The sequence below is a fragment of the Anolis carolinensis genome, chromosome 6, assembly GCF_035594765.1.
Source record: "Anolis carolinensis isolate JA03-04 chromosome 6, rAnoCar3.1.pri, whole genome shotgun sequence".
NCBI classification, from domain to species: Eukaryota; Metazoa; Chordata; class Lepidosauria; order Squamata; family Dactyloidae; genus Anolis; species Anolis carolinensis.
This window is the reverse complement of record NC_085846.1, coordinates 13529283-13554243: the sequence shown is the minus strand read 5'-3', so window position 1 is coordinate 13554243 and position 24961 is coordinate 13529283. Positions and strand designations below refer to the sequence as shown.

At 44.3% G+C, this 24961-nt stretch overlaps 2 protein-coding genes across 3 annotated transcripts in view; one reads left to right on the top strand and one right to left on the bottom strand.

Annotated features, from left to right (window-relative positions):
• Positions 1 to 676: 676 nt before the first annotated feature.
• On the bottom strand, positions 677 to 6119 carry asphd1 (aspartate beta-hydroxylase domain containing 1). Its single transcript, XM_003224991.4, has 3 exons — positions 4164 to 6119; positions 2638 to 2751; positions 677 to 1823 (listed from the first exon to the last, which is right to left on the bottom strand). The coding sequence occupies exons 1-3, from the start codon at positions 4918 to 4920 to the stop codon at positions 1714 to 1716; spliced, it is 981 nt and encodes a 326-aa protein (XP_003225039.1). The 5' UTR covers positions 4921 to 6119; the 3' UTR covers positions 677 to 1713.
• A 7189-nt stretch (positions 6120 to 13308) lies between these two features.
• Positions 13309 to 24961, top strand: part of sez6l2 (seizure related 6 homolog like 2) — a 36461-nt gene continuing 24808 nt past the window's right edge. Inside the window, exons 1-6 of one of the 2 annotated variants that reach the window (XM_062957508.1) lie at positions 13309 to 14287; positions 19167 to 19394; positions 20039 to 20356; positions 20481 to 20614; positions 22768 to 22960; positions 24112 to 24297. In XM_062957508.1, the coding sequence (XP_062813578.1) occupies positions 14215 to 14287; positions 19167 to 19394; positions 20039 to 20356; positions 20481 to 20614; positions 22768 to 22960; positions 24112 to 24297 (1132 nt within the window). In that variant the 5' untranslated portion in view covers positions 13309 to 14214. The remainder of the gene's footprint in view (positions 14288 to 19166; positions 19395 to 20038; positions 20357 to 20480; positions 20615 to 22767; positions 22961 to 24111; positions 24298 to 24961) is intronic. The other variant, XM_003224990.4, reaches the window with a different exon arrangement.

Genomic DNA, 24961 nt, shown 5'->3' with positions numbered 1-24961 from the left:
TCTTGCAAGATCATACAAATTATTTTAATAACCCACATGGAGATCTGCAGTGACATATTCCCTGAAGTTATTGGTCCCCAAATGCAGTTTGTGGACTTCCCTCAGATGGGGTTTTCATCAGACTTTCTGAAATGTGACATTTTAGTTTGATGCATTTTTCAAAAATGGGAAAAATTGAACCCTTTTTTTAGAGCGTATTCTATTTCTTGTATGACCAAAGGGATTTTCAACACTACAGTCAGTCCCAAAGTTACAGACAAAATAAGTTCTGTAGGTTTGCTCTTAAGTTGACTCTGTATGTAAGTCAGAACAGGTAAATTTTAAAGTAACTCCAGTCATATGTATGTGTGTGTATGTGTTTCAGATAGTATAGGTAAGGGGTAACACTCCTGTGACATTTGTTTTGCTGCCTGTACCCTGTTCAGAAGATTTCATCTTACTTTCTGTTCCTGTGATTGTTTTTTTTAAATGGCTTGTTTTGGAAACAAGGATTGGCAAGAAAGCTTCAGTGGAGACACCTTTTCCCCATGATAACTCTTACAGGAGTAAATTTCCTTCCTGACAGGTAGATTTCTCTAACTTCACGTTGTCTAATTCCCGTTTTAACTATGAGTCATTTAAACAGTCTTGGGGACTGTATCTAGTTCCAACAGAGAAGAATTAAGAAGCAGCAGCAGAGAGCTCTAACATTTTTATTGGAGTACAACCTTTTTGGAGTACGGCAGGGATCCTTTTAGGATTAACTCCCATCGCCCAATATGTTGCAATATAGATGTAGTGTGGGAATTAAATGATCACAGACAGGTGGAGATAAGAGTATTTTGCTGGTTTCTGTTTCCCACACGCTCATTCCTTTCAAAAACATTAAACCCAAAGAACTCCACAATTTCTTATTCTAGTGCCTTCCTTTCTCTGGGACATATTGTTATGTGCCTTCAAGTCATATTGACTTGAGGCGAATGTAAAGTGAACCACTCATGGGTTTCTTAACAAGATTTGTTCAGAGGTTTTAATTGCCTTCCTGTGGGCTAAGAGACTGTAAGACCTGCTCAGGACCACTTGCTGGGTTTCCCTGGTCAAGTGGGAATTCAAACCCTTGTCCTTCGAAGTCATAGTCCAACATTCCAACCACTGCGTCATGCTCTCTTGGATTACAACCTGATAACCCAAATCCAGTTTCCCTGTGCTGTTGTGGATGATGGCTTTTGTAATCCAGCACTTTTGAAAGAAGGCTGACTTTGAGAACACTATATTAAAATCTGGCTTGTTGGTCTTTGCATGTAGCCCAGCAGTACGGCCAGGAGAACGTGCACTAGAACAACCCCCAGAAGATTAGCCCATCAGAAAACAAAACAAGTCACAAGGTACTGTCTAGATGACTGTCCATTAAACAATGGAGGATGAGAAGCCGTATTTTCTGTCACTAAGATTTTGATTACAGAGTCACTTTGAGGGAAGAGACACACACTCCAGGTCTTCTTCCATGTTACCTTTCTGTGCAGGTTCTTGAACAAGATACAGTAGTCTTCGTTTGCAGGGCTGTGGAAAGACTCTCCAACTCAGTTTACATGATGGTGGAAATAGGGCTATCAATATCACAGCAACAGCATGGGAAGCTTTGGATGATTGTGAGGAGCAGCATATATTCGTAGTCATACGGTGGTGGTTTGATTTTGTGTTTTCTTGGCTACAGTACCTGATCAAGGTGGGCATCTATCGGCCAGGGGCAAAGATATAGTCTAGTGCCTGTCGCTCGGGCCCTGCCACATTAGGGTGCCAAAGATCAACGATGAAAATCACCCGTGAACCATCAGTGGGGGAACCTGCAACAAACATTATCACAATGACTATTTTGTTGATGTAGCTATCAAGTTGTGCAAGATACTTTATTTTGTAGCTCCTAAGTAGGTGGAACAGCTGTGTCTGTACCAAACCATAGATGCCCGTCTCCATTTCTAAGCTGAAGAGCTGGCGTTGTCCATAGACACCTCCAAGGTCATGTGGCCGGCATAACTGCATGGAGTGCTGTTACCTTCCCGCCGGAGCAGTATCTATTGATCTACTCACATTTGCATGTTTTCGAACTGCTAGGTTGGCAGGAGCTGGGGCTAACAGCGGGCGCTCATTCCGCTCTCGGGATTTGAACCTGGAACCTTTTGGTCCGTAAGTTCAGCAGCTCAGCGCTTTAACGCACTATGCCACCAGATAGCCATATGTCAAAGTGAATGATGAAGTCACATTGGCAGTATATATGGACCATTCTCATTCTTAAATTTAGAGAGGCTGTACCTCTTTAAGGAGAAGCCAGGGGTGAGCAGAGTAGAAGTACAGCAACCACCCTCTACAGAAGGCTGCATTAGGATATATACTATCATTTTATAGTGTAGAAAACGGATATAACTTGTTACCACCAACAATATATTTTCATAAGTATTTTTGAACCAAGCTTTTTTAAATCCTGGTGGAATGCTCTATAGCAGTGTTTCTCAAACACCTAGAGGAAGGGTTTTGGACTTCAGCTCCCAGAAATACCAGCCACCTTACCATCTGTTAGGAATTGTGGGAGCTGAAGTCCAAAACATCTGGAGGAGCACAGTTTAGAAACTGCTGTATAGCACTGTCATTGGTCTTTCTTACCATTGTGGGCTGTTGTATGCAAGAAGGAGTCATCCACTAGAAGGCAGTATCCTTCGGACCAGCACTGTGGCTCACCGCCCACCACCAGCTCACAACCTGGAGGGACCTTCAGCCCTAGAAGTGGAACAAAGAAGAGGCCATGAGAGAGAGGCTTCTGGTACATTCTTATCAGCAGAGGCAGGAAAACACTGGACCTTCAGAAATGTAGAACTTCCATAATGCCTTACTATTGACCTTGTGGAAGAGTAGGGTCTGAGAGATGGTCCAAAAATCTGGTGGACCAAAGGTTTCCCACCAGGACCTTACCATCCCAAACCTGAGATAAAATGCTGGTATAAAGAGCTCAACTCCAACCAACCAACCTGCCATTACTAATCCGTGGTATATTGTCTGTACTTTACAATAAGAAATTACTCTAAGACCAGTTGTAATGGCCAGCCCCCAGTAGGCAAAGGAAGCCCTTTGCTATAAAGGTATTAGGATTGCTGCCCATGGTAACAAAAATGAACAGTCCCAACATGAAAGCACTGTTTGTTTTTCAGGCAGTATATGTGTCATCCTGTTAAAAGCGTCATTCCCCATTTTCAGAACCAAGAGAATGCCTCTTCTAAACACCACATGCTATCTATAGTTTTTGGTCAATGCAGTACTTTTATTTATAAAAATTAACATATATTTACAGTTTGTTGGTTACTTCATCTAAAGCACCCTTTAGGTCAATCAAAGAATCAGGTAATCTTAGGCAAAACCTATCTAAATACAACCATAACAACATATTTCATAGTTGATCTTATCCGTTGTCTCAACATTTGTCATAGCTGATGCGTTACTTATACGATATTTTAACCATCCTTTTGGGTTGTGGGATGGACACAGATTTACAGTATAGCATTCCATTATCCATAAATGTTATATGCTTTATAATGTTAGCATAATTATTTCTTTAATTGCTGATTAATTATCTACATTGGAGGTGGACCAAGTGTTACCAAGTTTTTTACTGCAAAGTACCATTTTTATTTTTGGGGGTAAATGCCTTCTAGAAAGCATTTTCACCACATTTGTCCTGCTGAGACTTTTTGGCTCAGAGTCCTTTTCTGAAACTGGATATAAGCCAGAAATAACTTCTAGTCACTTCCTGTTTTGAATGAGGTTTCTCGAGGGTTTTAAAGCATGGCAAAAATTCCTCCTCCCTAGATTGCATTGAAGGACATTTGGGGTCATTTTTTTTTTTAAAAAAATGCAGTGTTGAAGGAGAGGTTGCATTTCCCAGGTTCTCCTGAGTGTAATGTTGCCCCTAGCTGCCCATGCCTGATCTCCACTTTGCAATTTTCAATTATGCCAGGAGTATACTTAATTTTACTCCGTATAAGCAACACAACTCCATTTCTGGATGAGGAGCCAGAGAAGTTCAACAGCTGGATAACAGGGCTGAGGGAAGACTGGCATTGCGAGCCTCACGCAGGACCCTGCCAAGCCAAGGCTACCATTTTCCCCACCACCCTGCTCCTCCAGCATTTGCTCACCTAAGTGGCACCGCAGCCTGGTATTGGTTGGCCCATAGGTCCCAGGTAGCACAGTTCCAGGCTGCAGGACACTGAAGCAAGCGTTGCCAAAGCGGTTGGCATTTACGAAGGTGCGTAGCGCACTGAGGGCCCGGTATGTCCAGGGGCAGCTGCGACAGTTCGGTGCGATACACTCCCCTTGACGATAGAGGTAATAGCTGTGCCAGCCAGGGTGGGCGTTAGTGGTCCATCCCCGTGGTGCTTGCGCTCCAGAAGCAAAGTCCCAAGCGATGCCCTCAAATTCCCGTAAGATGGCCGGGAAGCTGAGTTCGAGAATCTCCACGTCGTGGCGCTGGGATTCACGTGGGAAATACGGGGCGGAGGGCAAGTCGGGGAGGTAGAAGGTGCTGGGCTTCTGGATTGCCAGGCGCTCCCCCAACTGGTAATGGGCCTGGTCCCGGATCCCTTTGTGCAGCCGGTTCATCCCTGACCACGAATACCGCTTGGCATAGTCTCTCAGGCTGCGATACAGGCGCTGGTTGACCGCATCGCCCCGGAGGGCACGGCGTGGGCACCGTTCCTCCGTTGGCACGCCTTGCTGGTGGGATATGGGTGTCGCTTGCCCACTCCCCACGCGGTAGCAGTACCAGATAAACAGCAGGGCCAAGGAGCCCAGCAAAGCGATGGCAGGCTCCGGCCGGGGGCGCCATGACGAGGTGTCAGGGAGGAGTGGCGAGAGAAGGCCCTGGAGACCCCAGTCAGACATAATACAGGGCATTGTCAGGCAGACTCAGAGCTTCCTAGAAGTATTTGCTGTTCTCCAGAGTTCTCCCATTCTCCTGAACCCGTCCTGCTCCTCTGATGCCCTTTTATCCCCTTGCTGTGTATTTATTTCTCTTCCACCTACTGCACAGATGAGACATTGACATATCCAGACTGCTTTGTTTTTGGTGGGTGGCTCATTGACTTAGTCATTTTCACCCATGCCTCCTGCCTCTTCTGCCCCTTGCACAGCCATCAAGGATTTAACTCAACTTCATTGCTGTGTCTCCTGTTTTGCTCAATCTCTTTCCTGACCCAATTTAACCCTCTTCACCTGCCATTGCAAATATCCTCACTCATCTCTCAACATCCCTGCATGTATTTATATAATCTGCAGTCCCTAATTGCTCTGTTCTGTTGATATTTCCTCGACCCCGGTTGGCAAGGATGACAATTTGAATTTCCACCCAAACAGACTCGCATGTCCTCCACCCCACCACGATCCACCTAACCTGTCCGTTTATCCGCTTTCCCAGCCATCCATCTTCAGGATCCTTGTCTTCTATCCTGCATCCCTCTTCCACCTGATCCTGGTCCCTGTCCAGCTGCTATATTGCTGTTTGCCTAATTCCTTTTTGTGCACGTACGCTGCCGGAGACAACCCAAAAAAGATTAGGGTGCCCTCGATCCCTCCCCCCTCATCCCACTGCACACACTTCCATCCACCACTGGATTCACCCCTCCCTCTTGACGTCTACCTCCTTCTTCCTATCAGCAGTAGGAGTGGCTTCGCTGCGTAAATAAGCCCACCAAACACACACATGCGTGCCCGAGATGGTTGCTGCATCACAACCATGGGCAACAAGACCCAGCACTGAGTGCATTATAGCAGTGGGTGAAGGAAAAAGCCAATTGGCTCATTAAGGATCCCGTCATTCTATTAGTCATGCATTTCAGTCCGAGTGCATGAGTTGCAGGATTTCTCCAGCCATTGGCATCTAGAGCAAGAAGGGGGCAGGGACGCTGTCAGCTGGGCAGCTGCCTCCAGAAAGGCTCCCCTTCCCCTCCATGCCACAAAGATGCTCTACTGCTGTATCAACACAGCCATCACTAGCCCAGGAGGTAATCCCTGCCCCTTAGCAACCATCTCCCGTAGCAACTCACCTAGCAACCCTGCATCTCACATCAGCATCCCCCAGTCACCTTGAAACTTCTGCCTCCAGCCATTATCCCTGGCAACTCCGTCCTTATTCTTTTCACAGTTCTCCCTTGGTGCCCCTCTTTCTACCCACTAAGGGACTATTCCAGGTTAAAATATTCATCATCCGCACCAGGGATGGAAAACTTCTGCCCACCCCCATCTTTTCCCCTTACAGTCTTATCTGATTTACCTAACACAGACAAAGATGATGTGTTATTTATGGGAAGTGCTGTCCTAAAAATCTGGAGGGTCTCAGTTGCCCATCCATGATCCACACCATGCATTTTCCAATCCAACTTGTAGCCAAAGCCTATAATAATTATTCCAGGGGACTATAAATCCCCTATAGTGCAGCAGGTTAAACTTCTGAGCTGCTGAACTTGCTGACTGAAAGGTCGGCGGTTTGAATCTGGGGAGTGAGGTAAGCTCCCGCTGTTAGCCCCAACTTCTGCCAACCTAGCAGTTTGAAAAGATGCAAATATGAGTAGATCAATAGGTACTGTTCCAGCGGGAAGGTAACGGCATTCCATGCAGTCATGCCAGCCACATGACCTTGGAGACAGCTACAGACAATGCTGGCACTTGGGCTTAGAAATGGAGATGAGAACCAACCCTCAGAGTCAGACACGACTAGACTTTATGTCAGGGGAAAACCTTTACCTATAAATCCCCGTAGCCCCCAGTCTTTACTTCTCCAGGACATGGTTGCTAATGAATTCTGAAAATGTTATTAATCCAAAGTAACTTGTCCAAGTTCTGATTGTATCTTTTTTTTTCCCATGGCAATTCTCATGGTAAGTAGGTAGCTCTTGTGAGCTATCTACCTGAGACACCTTACATGTCCAAAATAACAAAGATTAAGAAACTGGGCAGTGAGTGCCAGCCAACCTAAGTGCCAAAATGGAAAGTACACCAAAATGGACTTGACATTCATGGTTCATTATGCTAACTATATTGAGCTAGGGCAAAAAATAAATAAAAAAATAGAGTTTGTAAATATTATTGTTAGGATTATAATTCTCAGAACCCTGCAAGAAGAATTGCTACTAGCTATGCTGCCTAAGGGGCTCTAGGAGTTGTAGTCCAAAAAATGTAACTTATACAGCCTTTGCACTTTCATAAAAACATCAGAAGAGAACAGGTAAATTAACATTTTTTCTTCAAAATGCTACAAAACCAAAATTCATGCAAATATACCATCATTAACATATTTTGTTATTTGGTGGCTTCAAGGCTTTAGCTGCAATAAATCTTGCCAACCAGAAGGTAGACAGTTCAAAGCCCAGGTGAGGGTGAGCTCCTGACGTTTAGCTCAGCTTCTGCCAACCTAACAGTTTGTAAACAAATGTGAGTAGATAAATAGGAACCGCATTAAAGCAGGAGGTATTTAGGCTCGGCATTTGGATCAGAAAAAAAGAGGAAGTTTACGAACAAAGAAAGCTCTTTGGCAGGGAGATGGAGCAACAGCACCCCCTGGTGTCCGGAACCGAGCACAGCCTCCTAAGATGCCGAAAGATGGGAAAGCCTATATAAATACCTCTATCTGTTGTCTGTCTTATCATTGTTATAATGGGCATTTAATGTTTGCCGTAATCCACCCTGAGTCTCCTTTGGGGTGAGAAGGGCAGAATATAAATGCTGTAAATCAGTGGTTCTCAACCTGTGGGTCCCCAGATGTTTTGGCCTTCAACTCCCAGGAATCCTAACACCTGGTAAACTGACTGGGATTTCTGGGAGTTGTAGGCCAAAACACCTGGGGACCCACAGGTTGAGAGCCACTGCAAAAGAACCATTGCAACTAAATAAATAAATAAGGCAAAGCCATGTGGCATAGTGGTTTAAGTGTTCAGTAGTTCCAGGGAACCCATTTTCTTTTTAAGTGTTCAGAAACCAAGGTTTGGATTTCTGCTTGTCTGTGTAAACGTGTTTGTAAGTCACACACTCTCAGCCTCAGAGGAAGTCAGAAACTACACACAACACCCAAGGAAAATCTGATAATCAGAGGAATGCAAAAGCAACCCCCTTCTGAAGAAATCTCGCCAAGAAATCCCCGAAATAGGTTCACTTTAGGACCACCATAAAGTAGAAAAGACAAACCTATCACAAGTTTTTCTTGGCAAGATTTATTCAGAGGTGGTTTAACATTGCTTTCCCTTGAAACTCAGATTGTGACTTGCCCATGGCTGAGCAGGGATTTGGACCCTGGTCTCCCAGTATCCTAATCTGTGTCTGGCTCTGAGTATCCAGTTTTGAGAAGCTCATCTCTAGGTGAGAAATGTGCATACAAATATTAATTTGAGGGTTCAGTTCTTGGCCAGAGGAAATATCTGTGTGCAAATGTCCAGCTCAGCTAACAGCTGTAGACTAACAACTTGCTACAATTGGCAAGATTTAATTGTTTTGTTGCAACAACTTACAAAGATTCTACAGTCAGGGGACAGGGAGGGGTCTATGTATTTATTTAGAGCCATGCTTTAGCACAGCAGGTTAAACCACCAGCTGCAGTAAACCTTGTCAGTTGAATGGTTGACAATTCAAAACCCAGGTCAGGGTAAGCTCCTGGCTTTCAGCCCAGCTTCCACCTACTTAGTGGTTTGAAAGCAAAACGTGAGTAGATAAATAGGTACCGCTTAAAAGTGGGGAGGTATTTTAAGGCACCCATAAGGAAATGCCAGAAAAATTCCGGCAATTCGATCAAGGAGGAAATTTTACGAATAAAGCTCCTCGGCAGGAAGATGGAGCGATAGCACCCACCCACCCGGGGCTGGAACTGAACACAAGCCTCCAGTATGCCAAAGTTGCCAAAAGCCTATATATAACTCTTTCTATGTATAATTGTCTGTTGTCATTGTATAAATGTCATTGAATGTTTACGACATATGTATGTTCTGTGATCCGCCCTGAGTCCCCTTCAGGGTGAGAAGATTGGAATATAAATACTGTAAACAAATAAATAAATGTCCTTCCTTCACAATTATTTTAAAGCCAGGACTTACCCTCTACTCTGCTTTGCATCCTTTTAGCTGGAAGCAAGAGGGATAACACTGAGCATCTCTTTATGCAAATGAAAAGGAATAATCCGCTCACCTCATATTGTTCTGGGAACAGACCCTTTAGCAAAGATTTCCCATTTAGTTTCCATTTTTGCCATATGGAAAATAGTTTCTCTCTCTGTCTTTCTCTGTGTTTGAATAACAAGCTGTGAGCAACTGTGCTTACTTTGAAAGCGTAATAATGGCATCACCCAGGGCTGTCTCTGGGTCTCTCAGGTTTTGGCCTAGAAACCTCTAGGAAGAGGACAATCCTGGATTGGCAACCCTGATCCTATTTAATTTCAAAGCACTTTTCCTCTGCTTGTCAATCAAAAAGGCTCCCAGAGTGGCTTTTTGAAGACCAAGGATAAGACAGCTTCTGCCCTCCAGCTCCCCATCCAACAGACACAACACAAAAGGAAAGGGGGCTGGGAGGAATGGGGCCAGGAAATGCTCTTCGCTACTAAAGTCTGTTTTTTCTGATTACAGCTAGATTACATAAAGTTTACAGTTAGATTACATAAAATTCAGTCGCAAGTCTCATGGCAACCATTTTCTAATTTCACCCTATCCTGAAAATAGGTGGCATCTGGCTTGGAAACAGTACATGTGAAAGGGATCTAGGAGTCTTCACAGACCACAAGCTGAACACAAGTCCACACTGTGATGCACCAGCTTTAAAAGGCAGTGTTATTCTAGGTGGGATCAATGAGAGCATAGTGTCAAGGTCAAGGGAAGTCATAGTCCCACTCTATTCTGCTTTGGTCAGACCTCACTGGAATAATATTGTGTCCAGTTCCAGGCACCACAATTCAAAAAGGATATAGACAAGCTGGAACATGTCCAGAGAAGGGTGACCAAAATTACCAATGTGTTGTCAAAGGCTTTCATAGCTGGAATCACTGGGTTGCTGTGAGTTTTCCAGGCTGTAGGACCATGTTCATTCTCTCCTGAAGCATTCTCTCCTGAAGTTTCACCCACCTAAATGGCAGGCATCCTCAGAGGTTGTGAGGTCTATTGGAAAACTATGTTTATATATCTGTGGAATGTCCAGGGTGGGAAAAAGAACTCTTGTCTGCTTGAGGCAAGTGTGAATGGTGGAATTGGCCAGCTTGATTAGCATTGAATGGCCTTGCAGATTCAAAGCCTGGCTGCTTCCTGCCTGGGGGAATGCTTTGTTGGGAGATTATTAACTAGCCCTGATTGTTTCCTGTCTGGAATCCCCCTGGTTTTTTTTTAGTATTGTTCTTTATTTACTGTCAGGATATTAGAGATTTTTTAAAAATATACTGGTAGCCAGATTTTGTTAATTTTCATGGTTTCCTCCTTTCTGTTGAAATTGTCCACATGCTTGCGGATTTCAGTGGCTTCTCTCTGTAGTCTGACATGGTGGCTGAATGCACCATTCATACTTGCCTCAAGCAGTCAAGAGTTCTTTCTCCCACCCTGGACCTTCCACAGATATATTAACCCCACTTGCCTAGTTTACCAACAGACCTCACAACCTCTGAGGATGCTTGCCATAAATGTGGGTGAAATGTCAGGAGTGAATGCTTCTGGAAAATGACCAAAGGTTTGGAAACCAAACCCTATGAGGTACAGCTTAGGGAACTGGGGATGTTCAGGTAAAGGTTTCCCCTGACGTTAAGTCCAGTCGTGTCTGACTCTGGGGTTGGTGCTCATCTCCATTTCTAAGCTGAAGAGGTGTCCGTAGACACCTCCAAGGTCATGTGGCCAGCATGACTGCATGGAGCGCCGTTACCTTCCCGTCAGAGGAAGACCTATTGATCTACTCACATTGGCATGTTTTCGAACTGCTAGGTTGGCAGAAGCTGGAGCTAACAGTGGCCGCTCCCGGGGTTTGAACCTGGCACTTTTCGGTCTGCAAGTTCAGCAGCTCAATGCTTTAACACACTTCGCCACTGAGGCTGTTTAGCTTGGGGGAAAAAGAAGGCAGAGAGGAGACCTGATAGTAAATATTTAAAAGGATGTTGCATTGACGAGGGGAAAAGCACTGGCAGGAAAAGAGACTCCCCCTAAATGTTTGAAAGAACTTCCTGATGGTAAGGGCTGTTCAGCAGAGCATGGCGGTTTTCAAACAGGCTGGATGTTCATCTGTTGGGAGTGTTTGTTTGGAGAGTGAAGCCCCACCAACATTCCCCTCTGCTTGCTTTGTGCAGATGGGATGTTTTCCAGAGAAGCCCTTGCAATGGCCTATCAGGCATCCTTGGTGATGCAGGGCCCTACCAGCCTCTGGTACCTAACCTAGCAACTGCTTGGCAACCACCGTGCCTCCCTTAGCAACCTCCCTCCCATAGCAACTCCCATGGCAACCACTGCAAAGGCAAAATCCCCCCCCCCCTCCTTTCTGGTCCTCCTCCATTAGCCGCCTCCTTTCTATGTGCTCCGACTCACACTCCCCACTTTCATTTCAGGATAAATCACTCCCACCCACATTCTCCAGTTTGAGGAAAAGGGGGCAAGACCCCCCTCCAATCCTTGCTTTGAGGTGGAAGAGCCTTTTGGGAAGCCTATAACTACAAGGGGGAGCACATTTGGGGGGCAGGAAAATGGGAAATGATACATAGCAAGAGTATAATGGCAGCTAATGGGTGTTAACAAGGAGAAGGAATTGTTTTCTGAAAGAGAGAGAGTAGAATTCTATATCCTCTCCCCCTAGAGAGAAATACAAAAAGGAGACTAAATAAGGTCGGCAGAGAATAACAGAGCTATCTCTCCATCAATAATAATAAACAATACAGAGATGTAGAAGCTCGTTGAAATACTTTTTCTAAGGACTCCAGCATCTGAGTTTGCAAAAGCGCACAGTGAATTGAAAGGATGCTGAAATAAATATAGAATGCAGAGAAATATGTGGATCAAACAGAATCTTTACCAGGATGCCTGCCTTGAATTTGCAATAATATGTGTGTGTGTGTGTGTGTGTGTGTATGTGTATGTGTATGTAAAGGTAAAGGTTTTTGCCTGATATTAAATCCGACTCTGGGGGTTGGTGCTTATCTCCATTTCTAAGCCGAAGAGCTGGTGTTGTCTGTAGACACCTCCAAGGTCATGTGGCTGGCATGACTAGGTGGAGCACCGTTATCTGCCCGCTGGAGCAGTACCTATTGATCTACTCACATTTGCATGTTTTCGAACTGCTAGGTTGGCAGAAGCTGGGACTAACAGCGGGCCCTCAGTCTGCTCTCCGGATTCGAAACTTCGACCTTTCGGTCTGCAAGTTCAGCAGCTCAGCGCTTTAACACACTGCGCCACTGGGGGGGGGGGCTTCATCTATCTATCTATCATCTATCTATCTATCTATCTATCTATCTATCTATCTATCTATCTATCATTTGCTTCAATTATAGAAGAAAAGGGAGGGAGGAAAGGGCCAGCTGTTGTGACTTTATCTCTTGCAGACTCCATTGATCAAAGGCCAAACCTTATTTGTGATCAGCATACATACAAAACTCAATTTTGCTAACTTTTATTTTTTATTTTGTCTCAGAATTGTCTCTCTTGTTGATAGCAAACTAGAAGAATATATCTTTCTTTGCCTTTGCTCCGACTCCCCAGGTCCATTTATTTGTCCATCACAGAACAGGCTGTTCACAATATCCCTGTCTCATTTCGAAAGAGCGATCCATTTATCCAGATTTATTCTCTTCCAGATCAGAGGGCAGCATTCTTAGATAAGGCCTCTGTTCTGCATGAGAGCAGGCATTGCCTTAATCTTTATTTTTACAAAGGGATCAGCAATATGTGTGTGTGTATACATATATATGCAATATATGTATATACATATACATACAACGATTCTAAGATGTCATCGATTGTAAGATTCACATTAATTTCAGTACCACCAACAGAAAAAATTATGCTTTATATATATGAAAATGCACCCTTGGTTTTAAGATGGGTCCTGTTTTTAGATATGTTTGTATAGTGGGAAAGTGTGTCTTAGAATGGAAGACATACAGGGGATATATAACACACACACATACACAGAGAGAGCCTTTGCAAACCATATACCTATAGGCACCCGCTAGAGTGGGGGAGGGAAGCCCATCTTCCACATTCTGCAAAGGGCTACCATAGGACCCAGCATAATCTGTATCTACCAGCTGCGTTGCTTTTTGCAAAGGCGCAGGCTGCCATCCGTTGCGTTTCATTGTCAAGGACGGGGTGGGTGTGAGGGAGAGAGAGAGAGAGAGAGAAAGAGAAAGACAGAAAAAAGAGGAAGAGGCTCTTACATTTTTTTTTAAGGCGGCCGTTCACCGCATCTATGTGTTGTCTTTGCGTGTGGGTTTTGTAACACTCTGAAATCCTTTAGTGAGACTGGGCAGAGTGGGGGGAGAAAAAGCAAGCATGCCACTGGCACTAAATGTCAAGTCCTTGTAGCATAGGAAATGTATACATTCCTTCCAGGGAGGTGTATATAGGTAGCTTGCTCAGAGGTTTGGCTTCTGAAGCGCTTCAGAGGGAACATATGGGTCGTGGAAGGGCAGAACTATCCAGTCCGTTCCTCTTGCCAAGAAACCAGAGAGCCTTTCCGTACGCAAGGAGATCCATCTCAGCATCCTTTGCTCTATCAAAGTGAGCTTAGGTGGCTGCTTTATTGGTCAAAATCACAAGAGAAAAGGCAGGAGAGAAATCTTTTGTTAAAGAGGCCTGGAATGGAACAGGAGAAGATGTCCAGATGACCACCTCATCTTCCAGATTTGTATCCAAGGAGGATACCTTCACTATTTATCTTTAAAGAGGAAGAAAAAAGAGAGCATCACGTATTGTAGGTTTTCAAACACACACACACATACATAGAGAGAAGAGAGCATCTAGTGACCAGAAATAGAGTGGAGGAGAGGTAAAGAACTGGATCTTTCCAACACACAAAGCCCAGCTTGCTTTTTGAAAGGAAAAGAAATATTCTGGAAAATAATAGCAGGAATAGCCATTGCAAGGCAATCTCCTGCATTTTCATTTGCTCAGCCGGCTCCTGGCTCCACGGCTCCCTTGCCTGGTAGGAGAAGGAAATAGCTAGACTAGGTATTCTGCAGGTCTGAGGAAATCCAAAATGGGCTATTCAGGAAAAGCAGCCTCCAAAATGCTGGTTCCTCTGCTGCTTTGCTCCTTGCCTCTTCTACAAGGTAAGAGATGGGGAGAGGGAGGTGGGGGGAGATGCCCAAAATGGGATGGGTATGCCTCAATTTTGACAGTATTTGATGTGGAATTAAAATAAGGGTATAAAATATATAACCCCCATCAGCACCACCCGGTGCAGATGTCAGGTGGGTATGTTTGTGAATGCCTAGAGTTGCGAGCATATGAACAATATTTCCAAATGCACCTTTGGAATAAAAAACTGAAATGTTTGTTTTCTTTATTGTATGGGGACACATGAATAATAACACAGATATGGAAATGACATTGTGATAGGAAGGAAGGTAAAAGAGGGTATGGGGGTTAGAACTGGTTGCGGATGAGGGGAGGGAAATTGGTGTACAGAACTGGGAAATTTCAGGGGCAAAACTGAGGTGCTGCTCTTTGGGGTTTGTAGCGGACCAAATGGAAAACGCTGCCTGCCACAATAGCAAGATGTTAACTTTCAGAAGGGAAACATTGTGGTATAGAGAGGTCTGGGGATTACATACCTTTTATTTTTAATAATATGTCCCCATGCAATGTTGAAACGAGGAGTGTGGATTTCAGGGGGGGTTGATTATTAATAAAAGGAGAGAGTGTCAAGCTTGTCGCAGAACGTTACAAGTGAAATGGATATTTGGGCTTGACCCTTGATGGACAGGAGGCTATTAATATGACCAAAAGATTAGACATTTGGGAGCTGAGCTGAATCTTGCAATGTGGATGTCAGAGAAATGGGGACCAAAGAGAGGTGAATAGGTATTTTTGATGAAATAGAAAGAAAGAACAAGGGGGTCTTTTATGGAATATTGCAAAGGGAAACATTGTGAATTCAACCATAGTCAAAAGGTGGGACTGTTTTATTTTTACACCTAAGGCTTAATAATAATAAAAACCTGACAATTAATTCTTTTAATTCTAAAAGGTAAAAAAACACCCCCAATATAGGACTAATAGTGTATGTTGTGAAATTTTGCAGGGTATGACATGCCATGTTGCAAAGGATGGAAAGGATTTGGGGAACTATGTCAAGGGATTGATTTGTTTGGCTGAGGCATTTGCAGAGAGGAATTGAGTACCCATGTGGCATGGCAATAGCCATGGTGGTCCTGGACGTATTTGGGCCGCCCAGAAGGGTTAGTGGAGACAAGGGCTGCGTGGCCGGGGCTATGGAGCATCATGGCTGCAAGGAACTTAGATGTGGAAAGAAGGATGGCGAAGGATGGAGGAGGATGGGCCGAGGATGCCATGAAAGTGGAGGGCACCCATTCTCCTACTTTGGGGTGACAGTTACAAGGATAACCCCCCATTAATTGGGGCAAAGGCACAAGCCCACAGAACTGGGAGGTGTGTTCTTAGACTTGATATTAATACAATCTCAGGGGCTGCTTTGCATCTTGGAGGCAGCCCATTCTGATTATTGACAAGTGTTGGTTAATTTGAGTGAATTCAGGGGGAGATGGCAGGAAGACCTTAACAAACAGGATGGGCAAGACTAGCCTTTCCCTTTTCCCCATAAGGCGAGTGATGCTTTATACCGGGGCAACCCATGCCTAGGCCTACAAGGCCTGCCAGGCAGCTGGCCTTCTTAATGGAGCGAGTTCAGAGCAATTAATGGCTCGCCAGCAGCTGCCAGGATCTCACACGCTGGCAGTCGCCTGCGGCGGCCACGGCTGTCACTGCCGAACTTGTCACAAAAAAGGCAGCGAGAGTGATGTGCGGGGCTCATAATCCCATCGCCTTGGCCAGTTGTCTGCAGCAGCCTCCCTGCCTTTCCCCTGCTCCCAGCCCTGAGCTGCCTCTTGGAGCCGGACAGCACCCGAGGCGTAGATTTCCTATTTTTCCTCCCGGCCAACTCGTTTCTCCCCCACCCATCCGTTTCCCCAGCACCAAGGCCAAGTTTAATGTGTAAAATATGGAGCTAAATGACGCAGCCTTCTGCAGTAAAAACGGGAGGAGGAGGGAAAGAGCCATTCACAGGATCACTTAAAACATATGTTCGCCACTTCCCCCCGGTGTACCTTTTCGCCACCCGCTTCATCTGAGATCACGTAACTCCAAACCACTTAGCTCTGGTGGCAGCATAGTTATCAATTTTGCCAACAAGGCAGATTAATGTGGACCAGTTACTTCATCTCCTGAGCGTGGTTTAATCACCCAAGTTCATCTGGGTTTCCTTTTTGTCCTGAGGATTTAGCCATCCAGTTATTCCAGCCTGTATTAGGTCCTTACAAAAGGTCCCTACTTTCTGCTAATGATTAATTGGGTTGATCTGGACCCCTCATTTATTGAGATGACTCCTCCATACATAGGCCAGTTTAGGATGATGAGAACATACACCAAATGCCTTTAGCATTCTATAATAAGTATAGATAGATGTCCTCACTGTGGAAGAACATGTGGGTCAAGAATAGGCCCCACAGTCACCCAGGTATCCACCACCAAGACACTACACTTGGAAGGCCATCATACTCGGACAACGAGGGATGGTCTAAACAACAAACAAACAATAAGTATAGCCAATGGGGGGCATTATATAAGACAAGACCATAAAAGGGAGCATTTTGCCTTCCCCCAATTTGAAGGGGCCAACGTTAGCCGAATATAAATGGAAGGGGTGGAACATGAACCCTTCAAGAAGAGGCAAACGTTATAGATGCATATTTAATGTTTGCACTTAGTGTAATTGGGCCCAAATGTTTTGCTGTGTGACGTGAAGGACAAGATGATGCCACCTTGCCCTATGCATGCATTATCATCCATTACTTCATTCTGCTGAATTGTAGGACTGGTCCTCAGAGATGGAATGGTTGTACCATCTATAGAAAGTGCCGATGCTTGTTTTGCCAGAGACTAGAAGTGGATTATGGAGAACCTCCACATTTTCTTTGGTTAGGGGTGGAAGACCCTCACAAAAGTAAAAAATACTTCTAAATTAAGAAAAATGCAAAAAAAATTTTACCAGAGAGAACATCTTTCTAGGAATCTCTAGGTCAGTGGTTCTCAACCTGTGGGTCTCCAGATGTTTTGGCCTTCAATTCCCAGAAGTCCTAACAGCTGGTAAATTGACTGGGATTTCTGGGAGTTGTAGCCCAAAACACCTGGGGACCCACAGGTTAAGAACCACTGCTCTAGGCCCTCCAGCATGACTCTGTAGCAGGCATGGGCAAACTTCGGCCCCCAAGTGGTGTTTTGGACTCCAACTTCTACAATTCCTAACAGCTGGCAGGCTGTTAAGAATTGTGGGAGTTGAAGTCCAAAACACCTGGAGGGCCGAAGTTTGCCCATGCCTGCCCTATAGCAATGTCCACTGAAAGCTGACTATAGAATTGTATTGGAGGACCTAGAGATTCCTGGGGATAACATTTTGAATCAAATCCATTAATCAGATCTGCAAAAGTCAAAACCGCCAACATGGAGGAATGACTATGCTGATAATAACTCCTTCCTTCAACACCTGTCTTGTGCCTCTCTATTTGGACATAAATACATGCATACCCTGTCCATGTGGTTGCCTACACAACTGTTAAAAGAAATAAAATAGCAAAAAACCCACCCAATTAAAAATAGGTAGATCATATAAAAATGACATTACAAAAATCCCCAAATGGAAGGACGTTGTGATGTGGTAAAAGGCTGTCAAGGGTGTCAGACCATTTAATGAAGCCTTTTCTTTCTCTGATGTATAATTTCAATTCAGGCAAAATGCCAGGTCTTGTGGTGTTGCTTATTCTTCTATATGACATTATGAAGCCTAAATGTCCTAAAAGCACTAGCTTTTATCTGATCTTGGAAACTAAGCAGGGTCAATACTGACAAGCACTTAGATGGGAGACTAGCAATGAATGCTAGGTGCTGGGGGCTCTATTTCAGAGGAAGGAACTGGTCAAACCATCTCTGAGGTTCCTTCTACACTGCCATATAAAATCCAGATTACCTGCTTTGAACTGGATTTATATGGCAGTGTAGAAGGGGCCTAGATGGGGCCTCCATGTCTCCTGTCAATAGGAAAAAACCTGAGACCATTGATGAAGATTGGGCAGACAAAGTCTCCCAGTCCAGACCCTATGAAGATTGTTTTGGTCAGCGTTGACACATAAAGAGAGAGAATATAACAAAATAATTGCCATGTTTTGGTGTTGTGGCATGACATCCCTCCCCCCCAGAGTTCACATATACGTATGTGAAGCCATGGATATCAGCACTATATTAACATGACAGACTTTCACCCCAAGAACACCATGGAATCATGCTGGAGGACCTAGAAAATGATGAGAGGAGACATGGATAAATGGCACCATGGACATAATTCCTGTAGATATGGGAACTGTGCTATGCTTTGCTTCTTGATTATGTGGTTAGGGTTGCTAGAGTGGAAATTAAGAGTGGTATATTGTCAATAGTTATGGAGACACATGCATTTCATCAGGTGTTTCTCGTTACCTCCGTTTCTCTGACCAGCAAAACCTGCTGAAAATCCCTTTAATAGATATCTATTAAAGGTGCAGTAACCCTTTCCAGTTTTCTATGCACCATATTATTCTTCTGGGGAAGTTTGAGAGAATGATATAATAGATGTATGTGTCTCCAAGTTGCCTATCAACTTAACTACATGAGTTTCTTAGGCAAGGAATATTCAGAGATGTTTTTTTTCAATTCCTTCTTTTGAACTGGATTATATGGCAGTATAAACTAATATAATCCAGTTCAAAGCAGATGATCTGGATTTTATATGGCAGTGTAGATGGGGCCATAGTTTACAGTGCCTGGGATCCATTGCTGGTCTCCCATCCATGTACCAACCAGAGCTTACCCTGCCTATCTTCCAAGATCAGCTCAGATCTGCTGTGTACAAGCCTCCATCACCCCTTCCTTGTTCTGCAGGCCTCCCCCTCTGGGAGAATGATGACGTGGTCCCTGCCACCCCCTCCCTGCCGCTGGAGTCCCTGCCCCCAGAGGATGTGGGGAGCCCAAAGGAGGAGGACTTGGGGGTCTCGACCGAGGTGCGGGGGTCCTTGCCCCCCAATGCTGAAGGCATCTCGGATTTGCTGCAGGGGGCTCTGCTGAGGAAGGAGTTTCTGGGCAGTGAGTTGCTGGAAGACCCCATCCCTGGTGAGAACAAAGAAGAGCAACCTATGGGATGGGAGAAAATGACTGGGATGGGATGTTGGGATTTACTTATCGTGTAAAAAGTGAACCAAGGGTACAGTTGTAATGTATTTGAAAACACAAAGTTTAAAAATTGGCATTAGGGTACTGCTTTCTATGGAAAGCGCTGATGCTCCACTGAAACTATCCATGAATTCTTTGCCAGAAAAATAATCCATGTGTAGGAGCCCCGGTGGCGAAGTGTGTTAAAGCACTGAGCTGCTGAACTTGCAGACCGAAAGGCATGAGCGCCTGCTGTTAGCTCCAGCTTCTGCCAACCTAGCAGCTCAAAAACATGCCAATGTGAGTAGATCAATAGGTACCACTCCGGCAGGAAGGTAACGGCGCTCCATGCAGTCATGCCGGCCACATTACCTTGGAGGTGTCTACGGACAATGCTGGCTCTTCGGCTTAGAAATGGAGATGAGCACCAACCCCCAGAGTCAGACATGACTGGACTTAACGTCAGAGAAAGCCTTTACCTTTACCTAGGATTTTTAACTGGGGAGGTGGTCACAATTGTAGAAGAGCTGTCCTTCCTAATGTTCTGACCCTTCTCCCATTTGCTTTTCACATTTCTTCTCCCACCCACCTCCCAACTGTCCTAGGAGGGAACCCTTCCACGCTGCCCCCCTTCCATCCTCCTGTCCAGCACCTGGATGGTGGGGTGGTTCCTGAGACCTCTGAAGCGGTGGCCACAGGACCTTCTCCCTTGACCACCGCGGCTCCCCCCACGGGTTTCCTGCTCACGACCCCCCCAGCTTCAACAGCAGCTGCCCCCCCGCGCCTTCCCCCTCCACCAGATGAGACGGGCTCCACCAGCCAGCATGTCTCTGCCACCACCACCGCTTTCATCCCTGAAGGTGATGAGGAGACCACAACCACATTGATCACGACAACGACCATCACTACGGTGCATACGCCTGGTAAGCAATAAGGGTGCAGTGTGAAAATAATCCATAATTGGCACATAGGATTTGCTTAAAAAGTGTTGTGTGATGTAGGAGGAAAGTGAATTGATGGTTCACTATCTTGTGTCTCCTTTTCAAGTGTTTTGCAACAACAACATCACCGACGTGGAAGGCTACGTTGAATCTCCAGATTATGCTGGCGCCAATTTTTATGGAGGCCTGGACTGTACCTACACAATCTCTGTTTACATGGGCTATGGGATAGAAGTACAGGTGAGCAGCATTTAGTGAACCTAGAACGTTCTAGGTTTGGTGAACCTGGAACTGTCTACCCTGAAATGGAGGAATTTTTGCTGGCCATATTTCAAGAGGTTTAAAAATTTTTAAGATGAAACAAACAGGCCAGCCCTTTCCTGCTACTCTAGGTTTATGTCTTCACAATAACTAATAGTTTGACTTTTGGGGGTTCTAAAGTCAAGGAGCAGTCAGCAGCAAACAAGGTGGGTTTTAAACTGGGGTTTATCTGCACTTTATCAGTTCATACCATTTTAACTGCTGTGCCTCCAGAATTTTATAATTTGGGCAAGACACTTGTTGATTAGAGCGTTCTAGCACTGTAATTCCCAGGGCTAAAGGTCTCTGACAGTGAATTCTCAGTGTGGCACTAAGGCCCCTTCTACACTGCCATATAACCCAGTTCAAAGCAGATAATCTGGATGTTATACAGCAGTGTATTACAGGTCCAAGGATTCTGTAGAATTGAGCCAAGGCAGTTGGAGGATCATGGAACTGGTGTAGTGCAATGTAGATAAACCTGAAATCATAACCCATGTTGCTTGCTGCTGATGACTTCTTGATTCTGAAACTCAACACACTTTCTCTTGACATAAGGAGCCTGGCTGTGGCTGAAATGTGCTGCTCCTTTCAGAAAAATGCTGACACTTCATGTTATTGTCCTTCTCACTATTGTTCTTTCATTTTGTTTGTACAAGTACAGTAGAGTCTCACTTATCCAAGCCTCACTTATCCAAGCCTCTGGATAATCCAAGCCATTTTTGTAGTCAATGTTTTCAATATATTGTGATATTTTGGTGCTAAATTCGTAAATACAGTCATTACAATATAACATTACTGAGTATTGAACTACTTTTTCTGTTAAATTTGTTGTATAACATGAAGTTTTGGTGCTTAATTTGTAAAATCATAACCTAATTTGATGTTTAATAGGCTTTTCCTTAATCCCTCCTTATTATCCAAGATATTTGCTTATCCAAGCTTTTGCTGGCCCGTTTAACTTGGATAAGTGAGACTCTACTGTATTCTGATTTTTTAAAATAGCAGTGTGTTCCTCAGCAAATCTTTGTTTTCATATCTAACTGAAATAATTGCTCTTAAGCTCTGATTCTTAGACCAACATTAATGCTCGAGATTGTAAAATGGGACAATCTTATTCAAGTCCTCTTTAATACGTTGTTCTTATTTTGGGGAGTCACTGTGGTATAATTGTTTGAATGTTGGACTACAAGTCTGGGGCTGGATCTACACTGCTATATGATACAGATTATCAAAACAAATAATCCAGATTATCTGCTTTGAACTGGATTGTGTGAGTCTACACTGCCATATAATCCAGTTCAAAGCAGATGATCTGGATTTTATATGGCAGTGTAGATGGGGCCTTGGAGACCAGGGTTTGAATCCCTGCTTGGCCATGGAAACCTAGGTGACCAACAGCAAGTCATACGCTATGAACTTCAGGAGAAGGTGATGGCAAACCCCTTTTGAACAAAACTTGGAAAGAAAAACCCATGATAGGTTCACCTTTTGTGTGTATATGTGCCTCCACATTGTCATGATCCCCCATCTCATGACATCTCCGAACATAGAGCAAGCGCTGACAAAGAACAGATGCCAGCCATAAAACCAGCCAGCCATAAAACTTCAAATGCCCTCTGGTATGTGAGAGCCCCTATATAAATGGGCTACAGAGAAGATTCTGGTATTCCGTACAATAAACCTGTTTGAATCTACCCAGCGTGTGTCTTGGTGCTTTCTTCTGGGAAGACTTAACCCACAGCACAACTGGAAGAAGAGAACCTCACAATTGTCTCTTGACTTAGGGTGATCTTATGAATTTCAAAGAATTTTCTTAACCTAGGGATACCCAGAAGTGGGGTTTGCCAGTTCCTTCTTCTGAAATATGGCTTAAAGCACCTGGTGGTCGTTGGTTGTCTCCCATCCAAGTCATAACCTTAAGGTTGCCATAAATTGGAAAGAACTTAAAGGCAAACAATAGCAACAACATATTAGGTCCTTAGATGATAAATGCCACTTCTTCTTCCATCCTCCTCCTCTTTTCATCCATCATCTTCTTTTAATACTTCTCTTTTCCCCTCTAATTCATTCTGTCTATATTCCACTATTAGGTGCAAAGCTTGAATCTATCCAAGGAGGATTCACTGACTGTAGAAGGTCTTGGCGGGGAGAAGCCCGTTGTCTTGGCCAATGAGTCATTGATGGTTGAAGGACAAGTGATCCGCAGCCCAACCAACCAGGTGTTGATTCACTTCCAGAGCTACCACACCACTACCCCTGGAGTCTTCAAGTTCCACTACCAAGGTAAACAGTTGACATTTCCTTTTTAAAAAATAATTTTATTGAAAAAAAACCATATTCACATCTTAGTGAGTACATAAGAAAAAAAAGTGGGGATGGGAAAAGGGAGGGGACAAAACAATAATTGGGATGGGGATTGGGATGGAAGGAAAGACATCGACTTCAGTCGGACATGTAGATATGTAGCCAGTTGGCCCGAAGGAGGAGAAACGTCACATAAAAATAACACCAGGAAAAACATTTACCCTACACCCAACATAAAACATACAAGACAAAACAGTTGACATTTCCCATAATCCCCATTGGTTAGTATAGTTATCCCTCCACATTCGCTAGGGGAAGGAGCACATTTCTTGTGAAAATGTAAAACCACAAATTAAAAATATGCTGTTTGTTTACCAGACAGAACACCTCTCTAGGATCCTCTAGGCTAGGGACGTCATTTTCATTGAGTGCCACATTTGCCTTAAAAGGGGCATTGAATCCATGAACAGAGAATCCATAGATACAGAGGACCAATTATATATTTTTTACATAGTGGTCATTGTGCTTTTTACCCAGTTTGGGTCACCAGATGTTATTGAACAACAACTCCCATCCCTTTTGGCTATCTGCCATGCAGTTTGGGGATAACGGAAATTGAAATTCAATAGTACTTGTGTCTCTGAAGTTGGGGAAATATTAAAGGGCATTTTAACGTCACACATCATATCCAGAAGCCTTGTCTCTAAATTTAAATTTCACTCTCCTGACCCAGTGAAACAAACAACAGCCTTCCATATATCACTAAATCACAGCTCCCATCAGCTCGAGTCATGATGTCAAATGATGAGGAATGCAGGCATTGTAACCCAGCATCTTGAGTAGTGGTTTCCAACCTTTGTTCCTCCAAGTATTTTGGACCTCAGCTCCCATAATTCCTAACAGTTGGTGATCTGGAGGGTTGGGCTGGATTTGGCCCACAGGCCTTGACACATGTGTTCTAAGTCCTGCCATATAATTTCTATTGCAAGTTGGCCAACCAACCAGATAGTGATCGAAATTTTGCCTGTTTTCCTCAATTATCATAATTTCTTTTGCTTTGTGTGTTGATGCAGGGGGGATTTGTTCCTTTTTCCGTTACCGTCTCTATATTCCCCCCCCCCCAATTCTAGCTTTTCTGCTCAGCTGCGGCTTCCCCAGCCGACCTGAGAACGGGGACGTCATGGTGACTGACCTCCACCCCGGTGGGTCTGCCACTTTTAAGTGTGAGTCGGGCTTCTACCTGCGAGGTGAAGAGACGCTCATTTGCCTGAATGTCAGCCGACCCCGTTGGAGTGGTACCAGCCCTGCTTGTGTGGGTGAGTGGAGGAGCCAAGTAATAAGATATCCTTCCCTTGGCAAAAGGCCATAAATATATGGGCCAGGAGCAGGAAAATATGGCCCAAGGACTGTATGGTAACCCTAGGTTTGTTCCAAAGGCAATCCCCCGTGCATCTTTATTTTTTTAAAATCATCCCCAAAACTGGGCCCAAACCATGAAAAAAAGTGCAGTCATTTGCATAAATTCCCCTCTGATACTCTCCTTCCTCCTCAAATCCTATTCAAGCATCTCTGTGGTGTTTCAGAAGAATGAGACTAAGGAGCACCTTAGTCTAGGACTCAATCTGATCCTCCTGGAGTCCTAAGGCCCTTTCATATCCCACAATCATAGCACTATTATTGCATTTTAACTGCCTTGGTTCTTTTCCTATAGAATCCTGGGGTTGGCAAATTAGGGAGAGACATTTAGCTAGAGAGATTTCATGCTTTGCTAAACTACTAACCAGGATTCGATAGGATGGAAGGTTGAAATGAGATAACAGAGCTGTAAAGGTTGCATATTTCTTATCTGAAAAGTTTGGGATCAGAAATGTTTTGGATTTTTTGGATACCTGTATTAGCAAAATGATGAAATATAATGTCCATAATGAGATATCTTGGAGATGGGGCCCAAGTTTAAACACAAAACTCATGGAAGTTTTA

Excerpts from the sequence above, each read along its gene's own strand:
- asphd1 (XM_003224991.4), bottom strand. The coding sequence starts at position 4,920 with ATGCCCTGTATTATGTCTGACTGGGGTCTCCAGGGCCTTCTCTCGCCA. Across the intron at positions 2,752-4,163 it reads CAGGCTGCGGTGCCACTTAG|GGCTGAAGGTCCCTCCAGGT; the intron begins GTGAGCAAATGC and ends TTCCACTTCTAG. Across the intron at positions 1,824-2,637 it reads GCATACAACAGCCCACAATG|GTTCCCCCACTGATGGTTCA; the intron begins GTAAGAAAGACC and ends TGTTTGTTGCAG.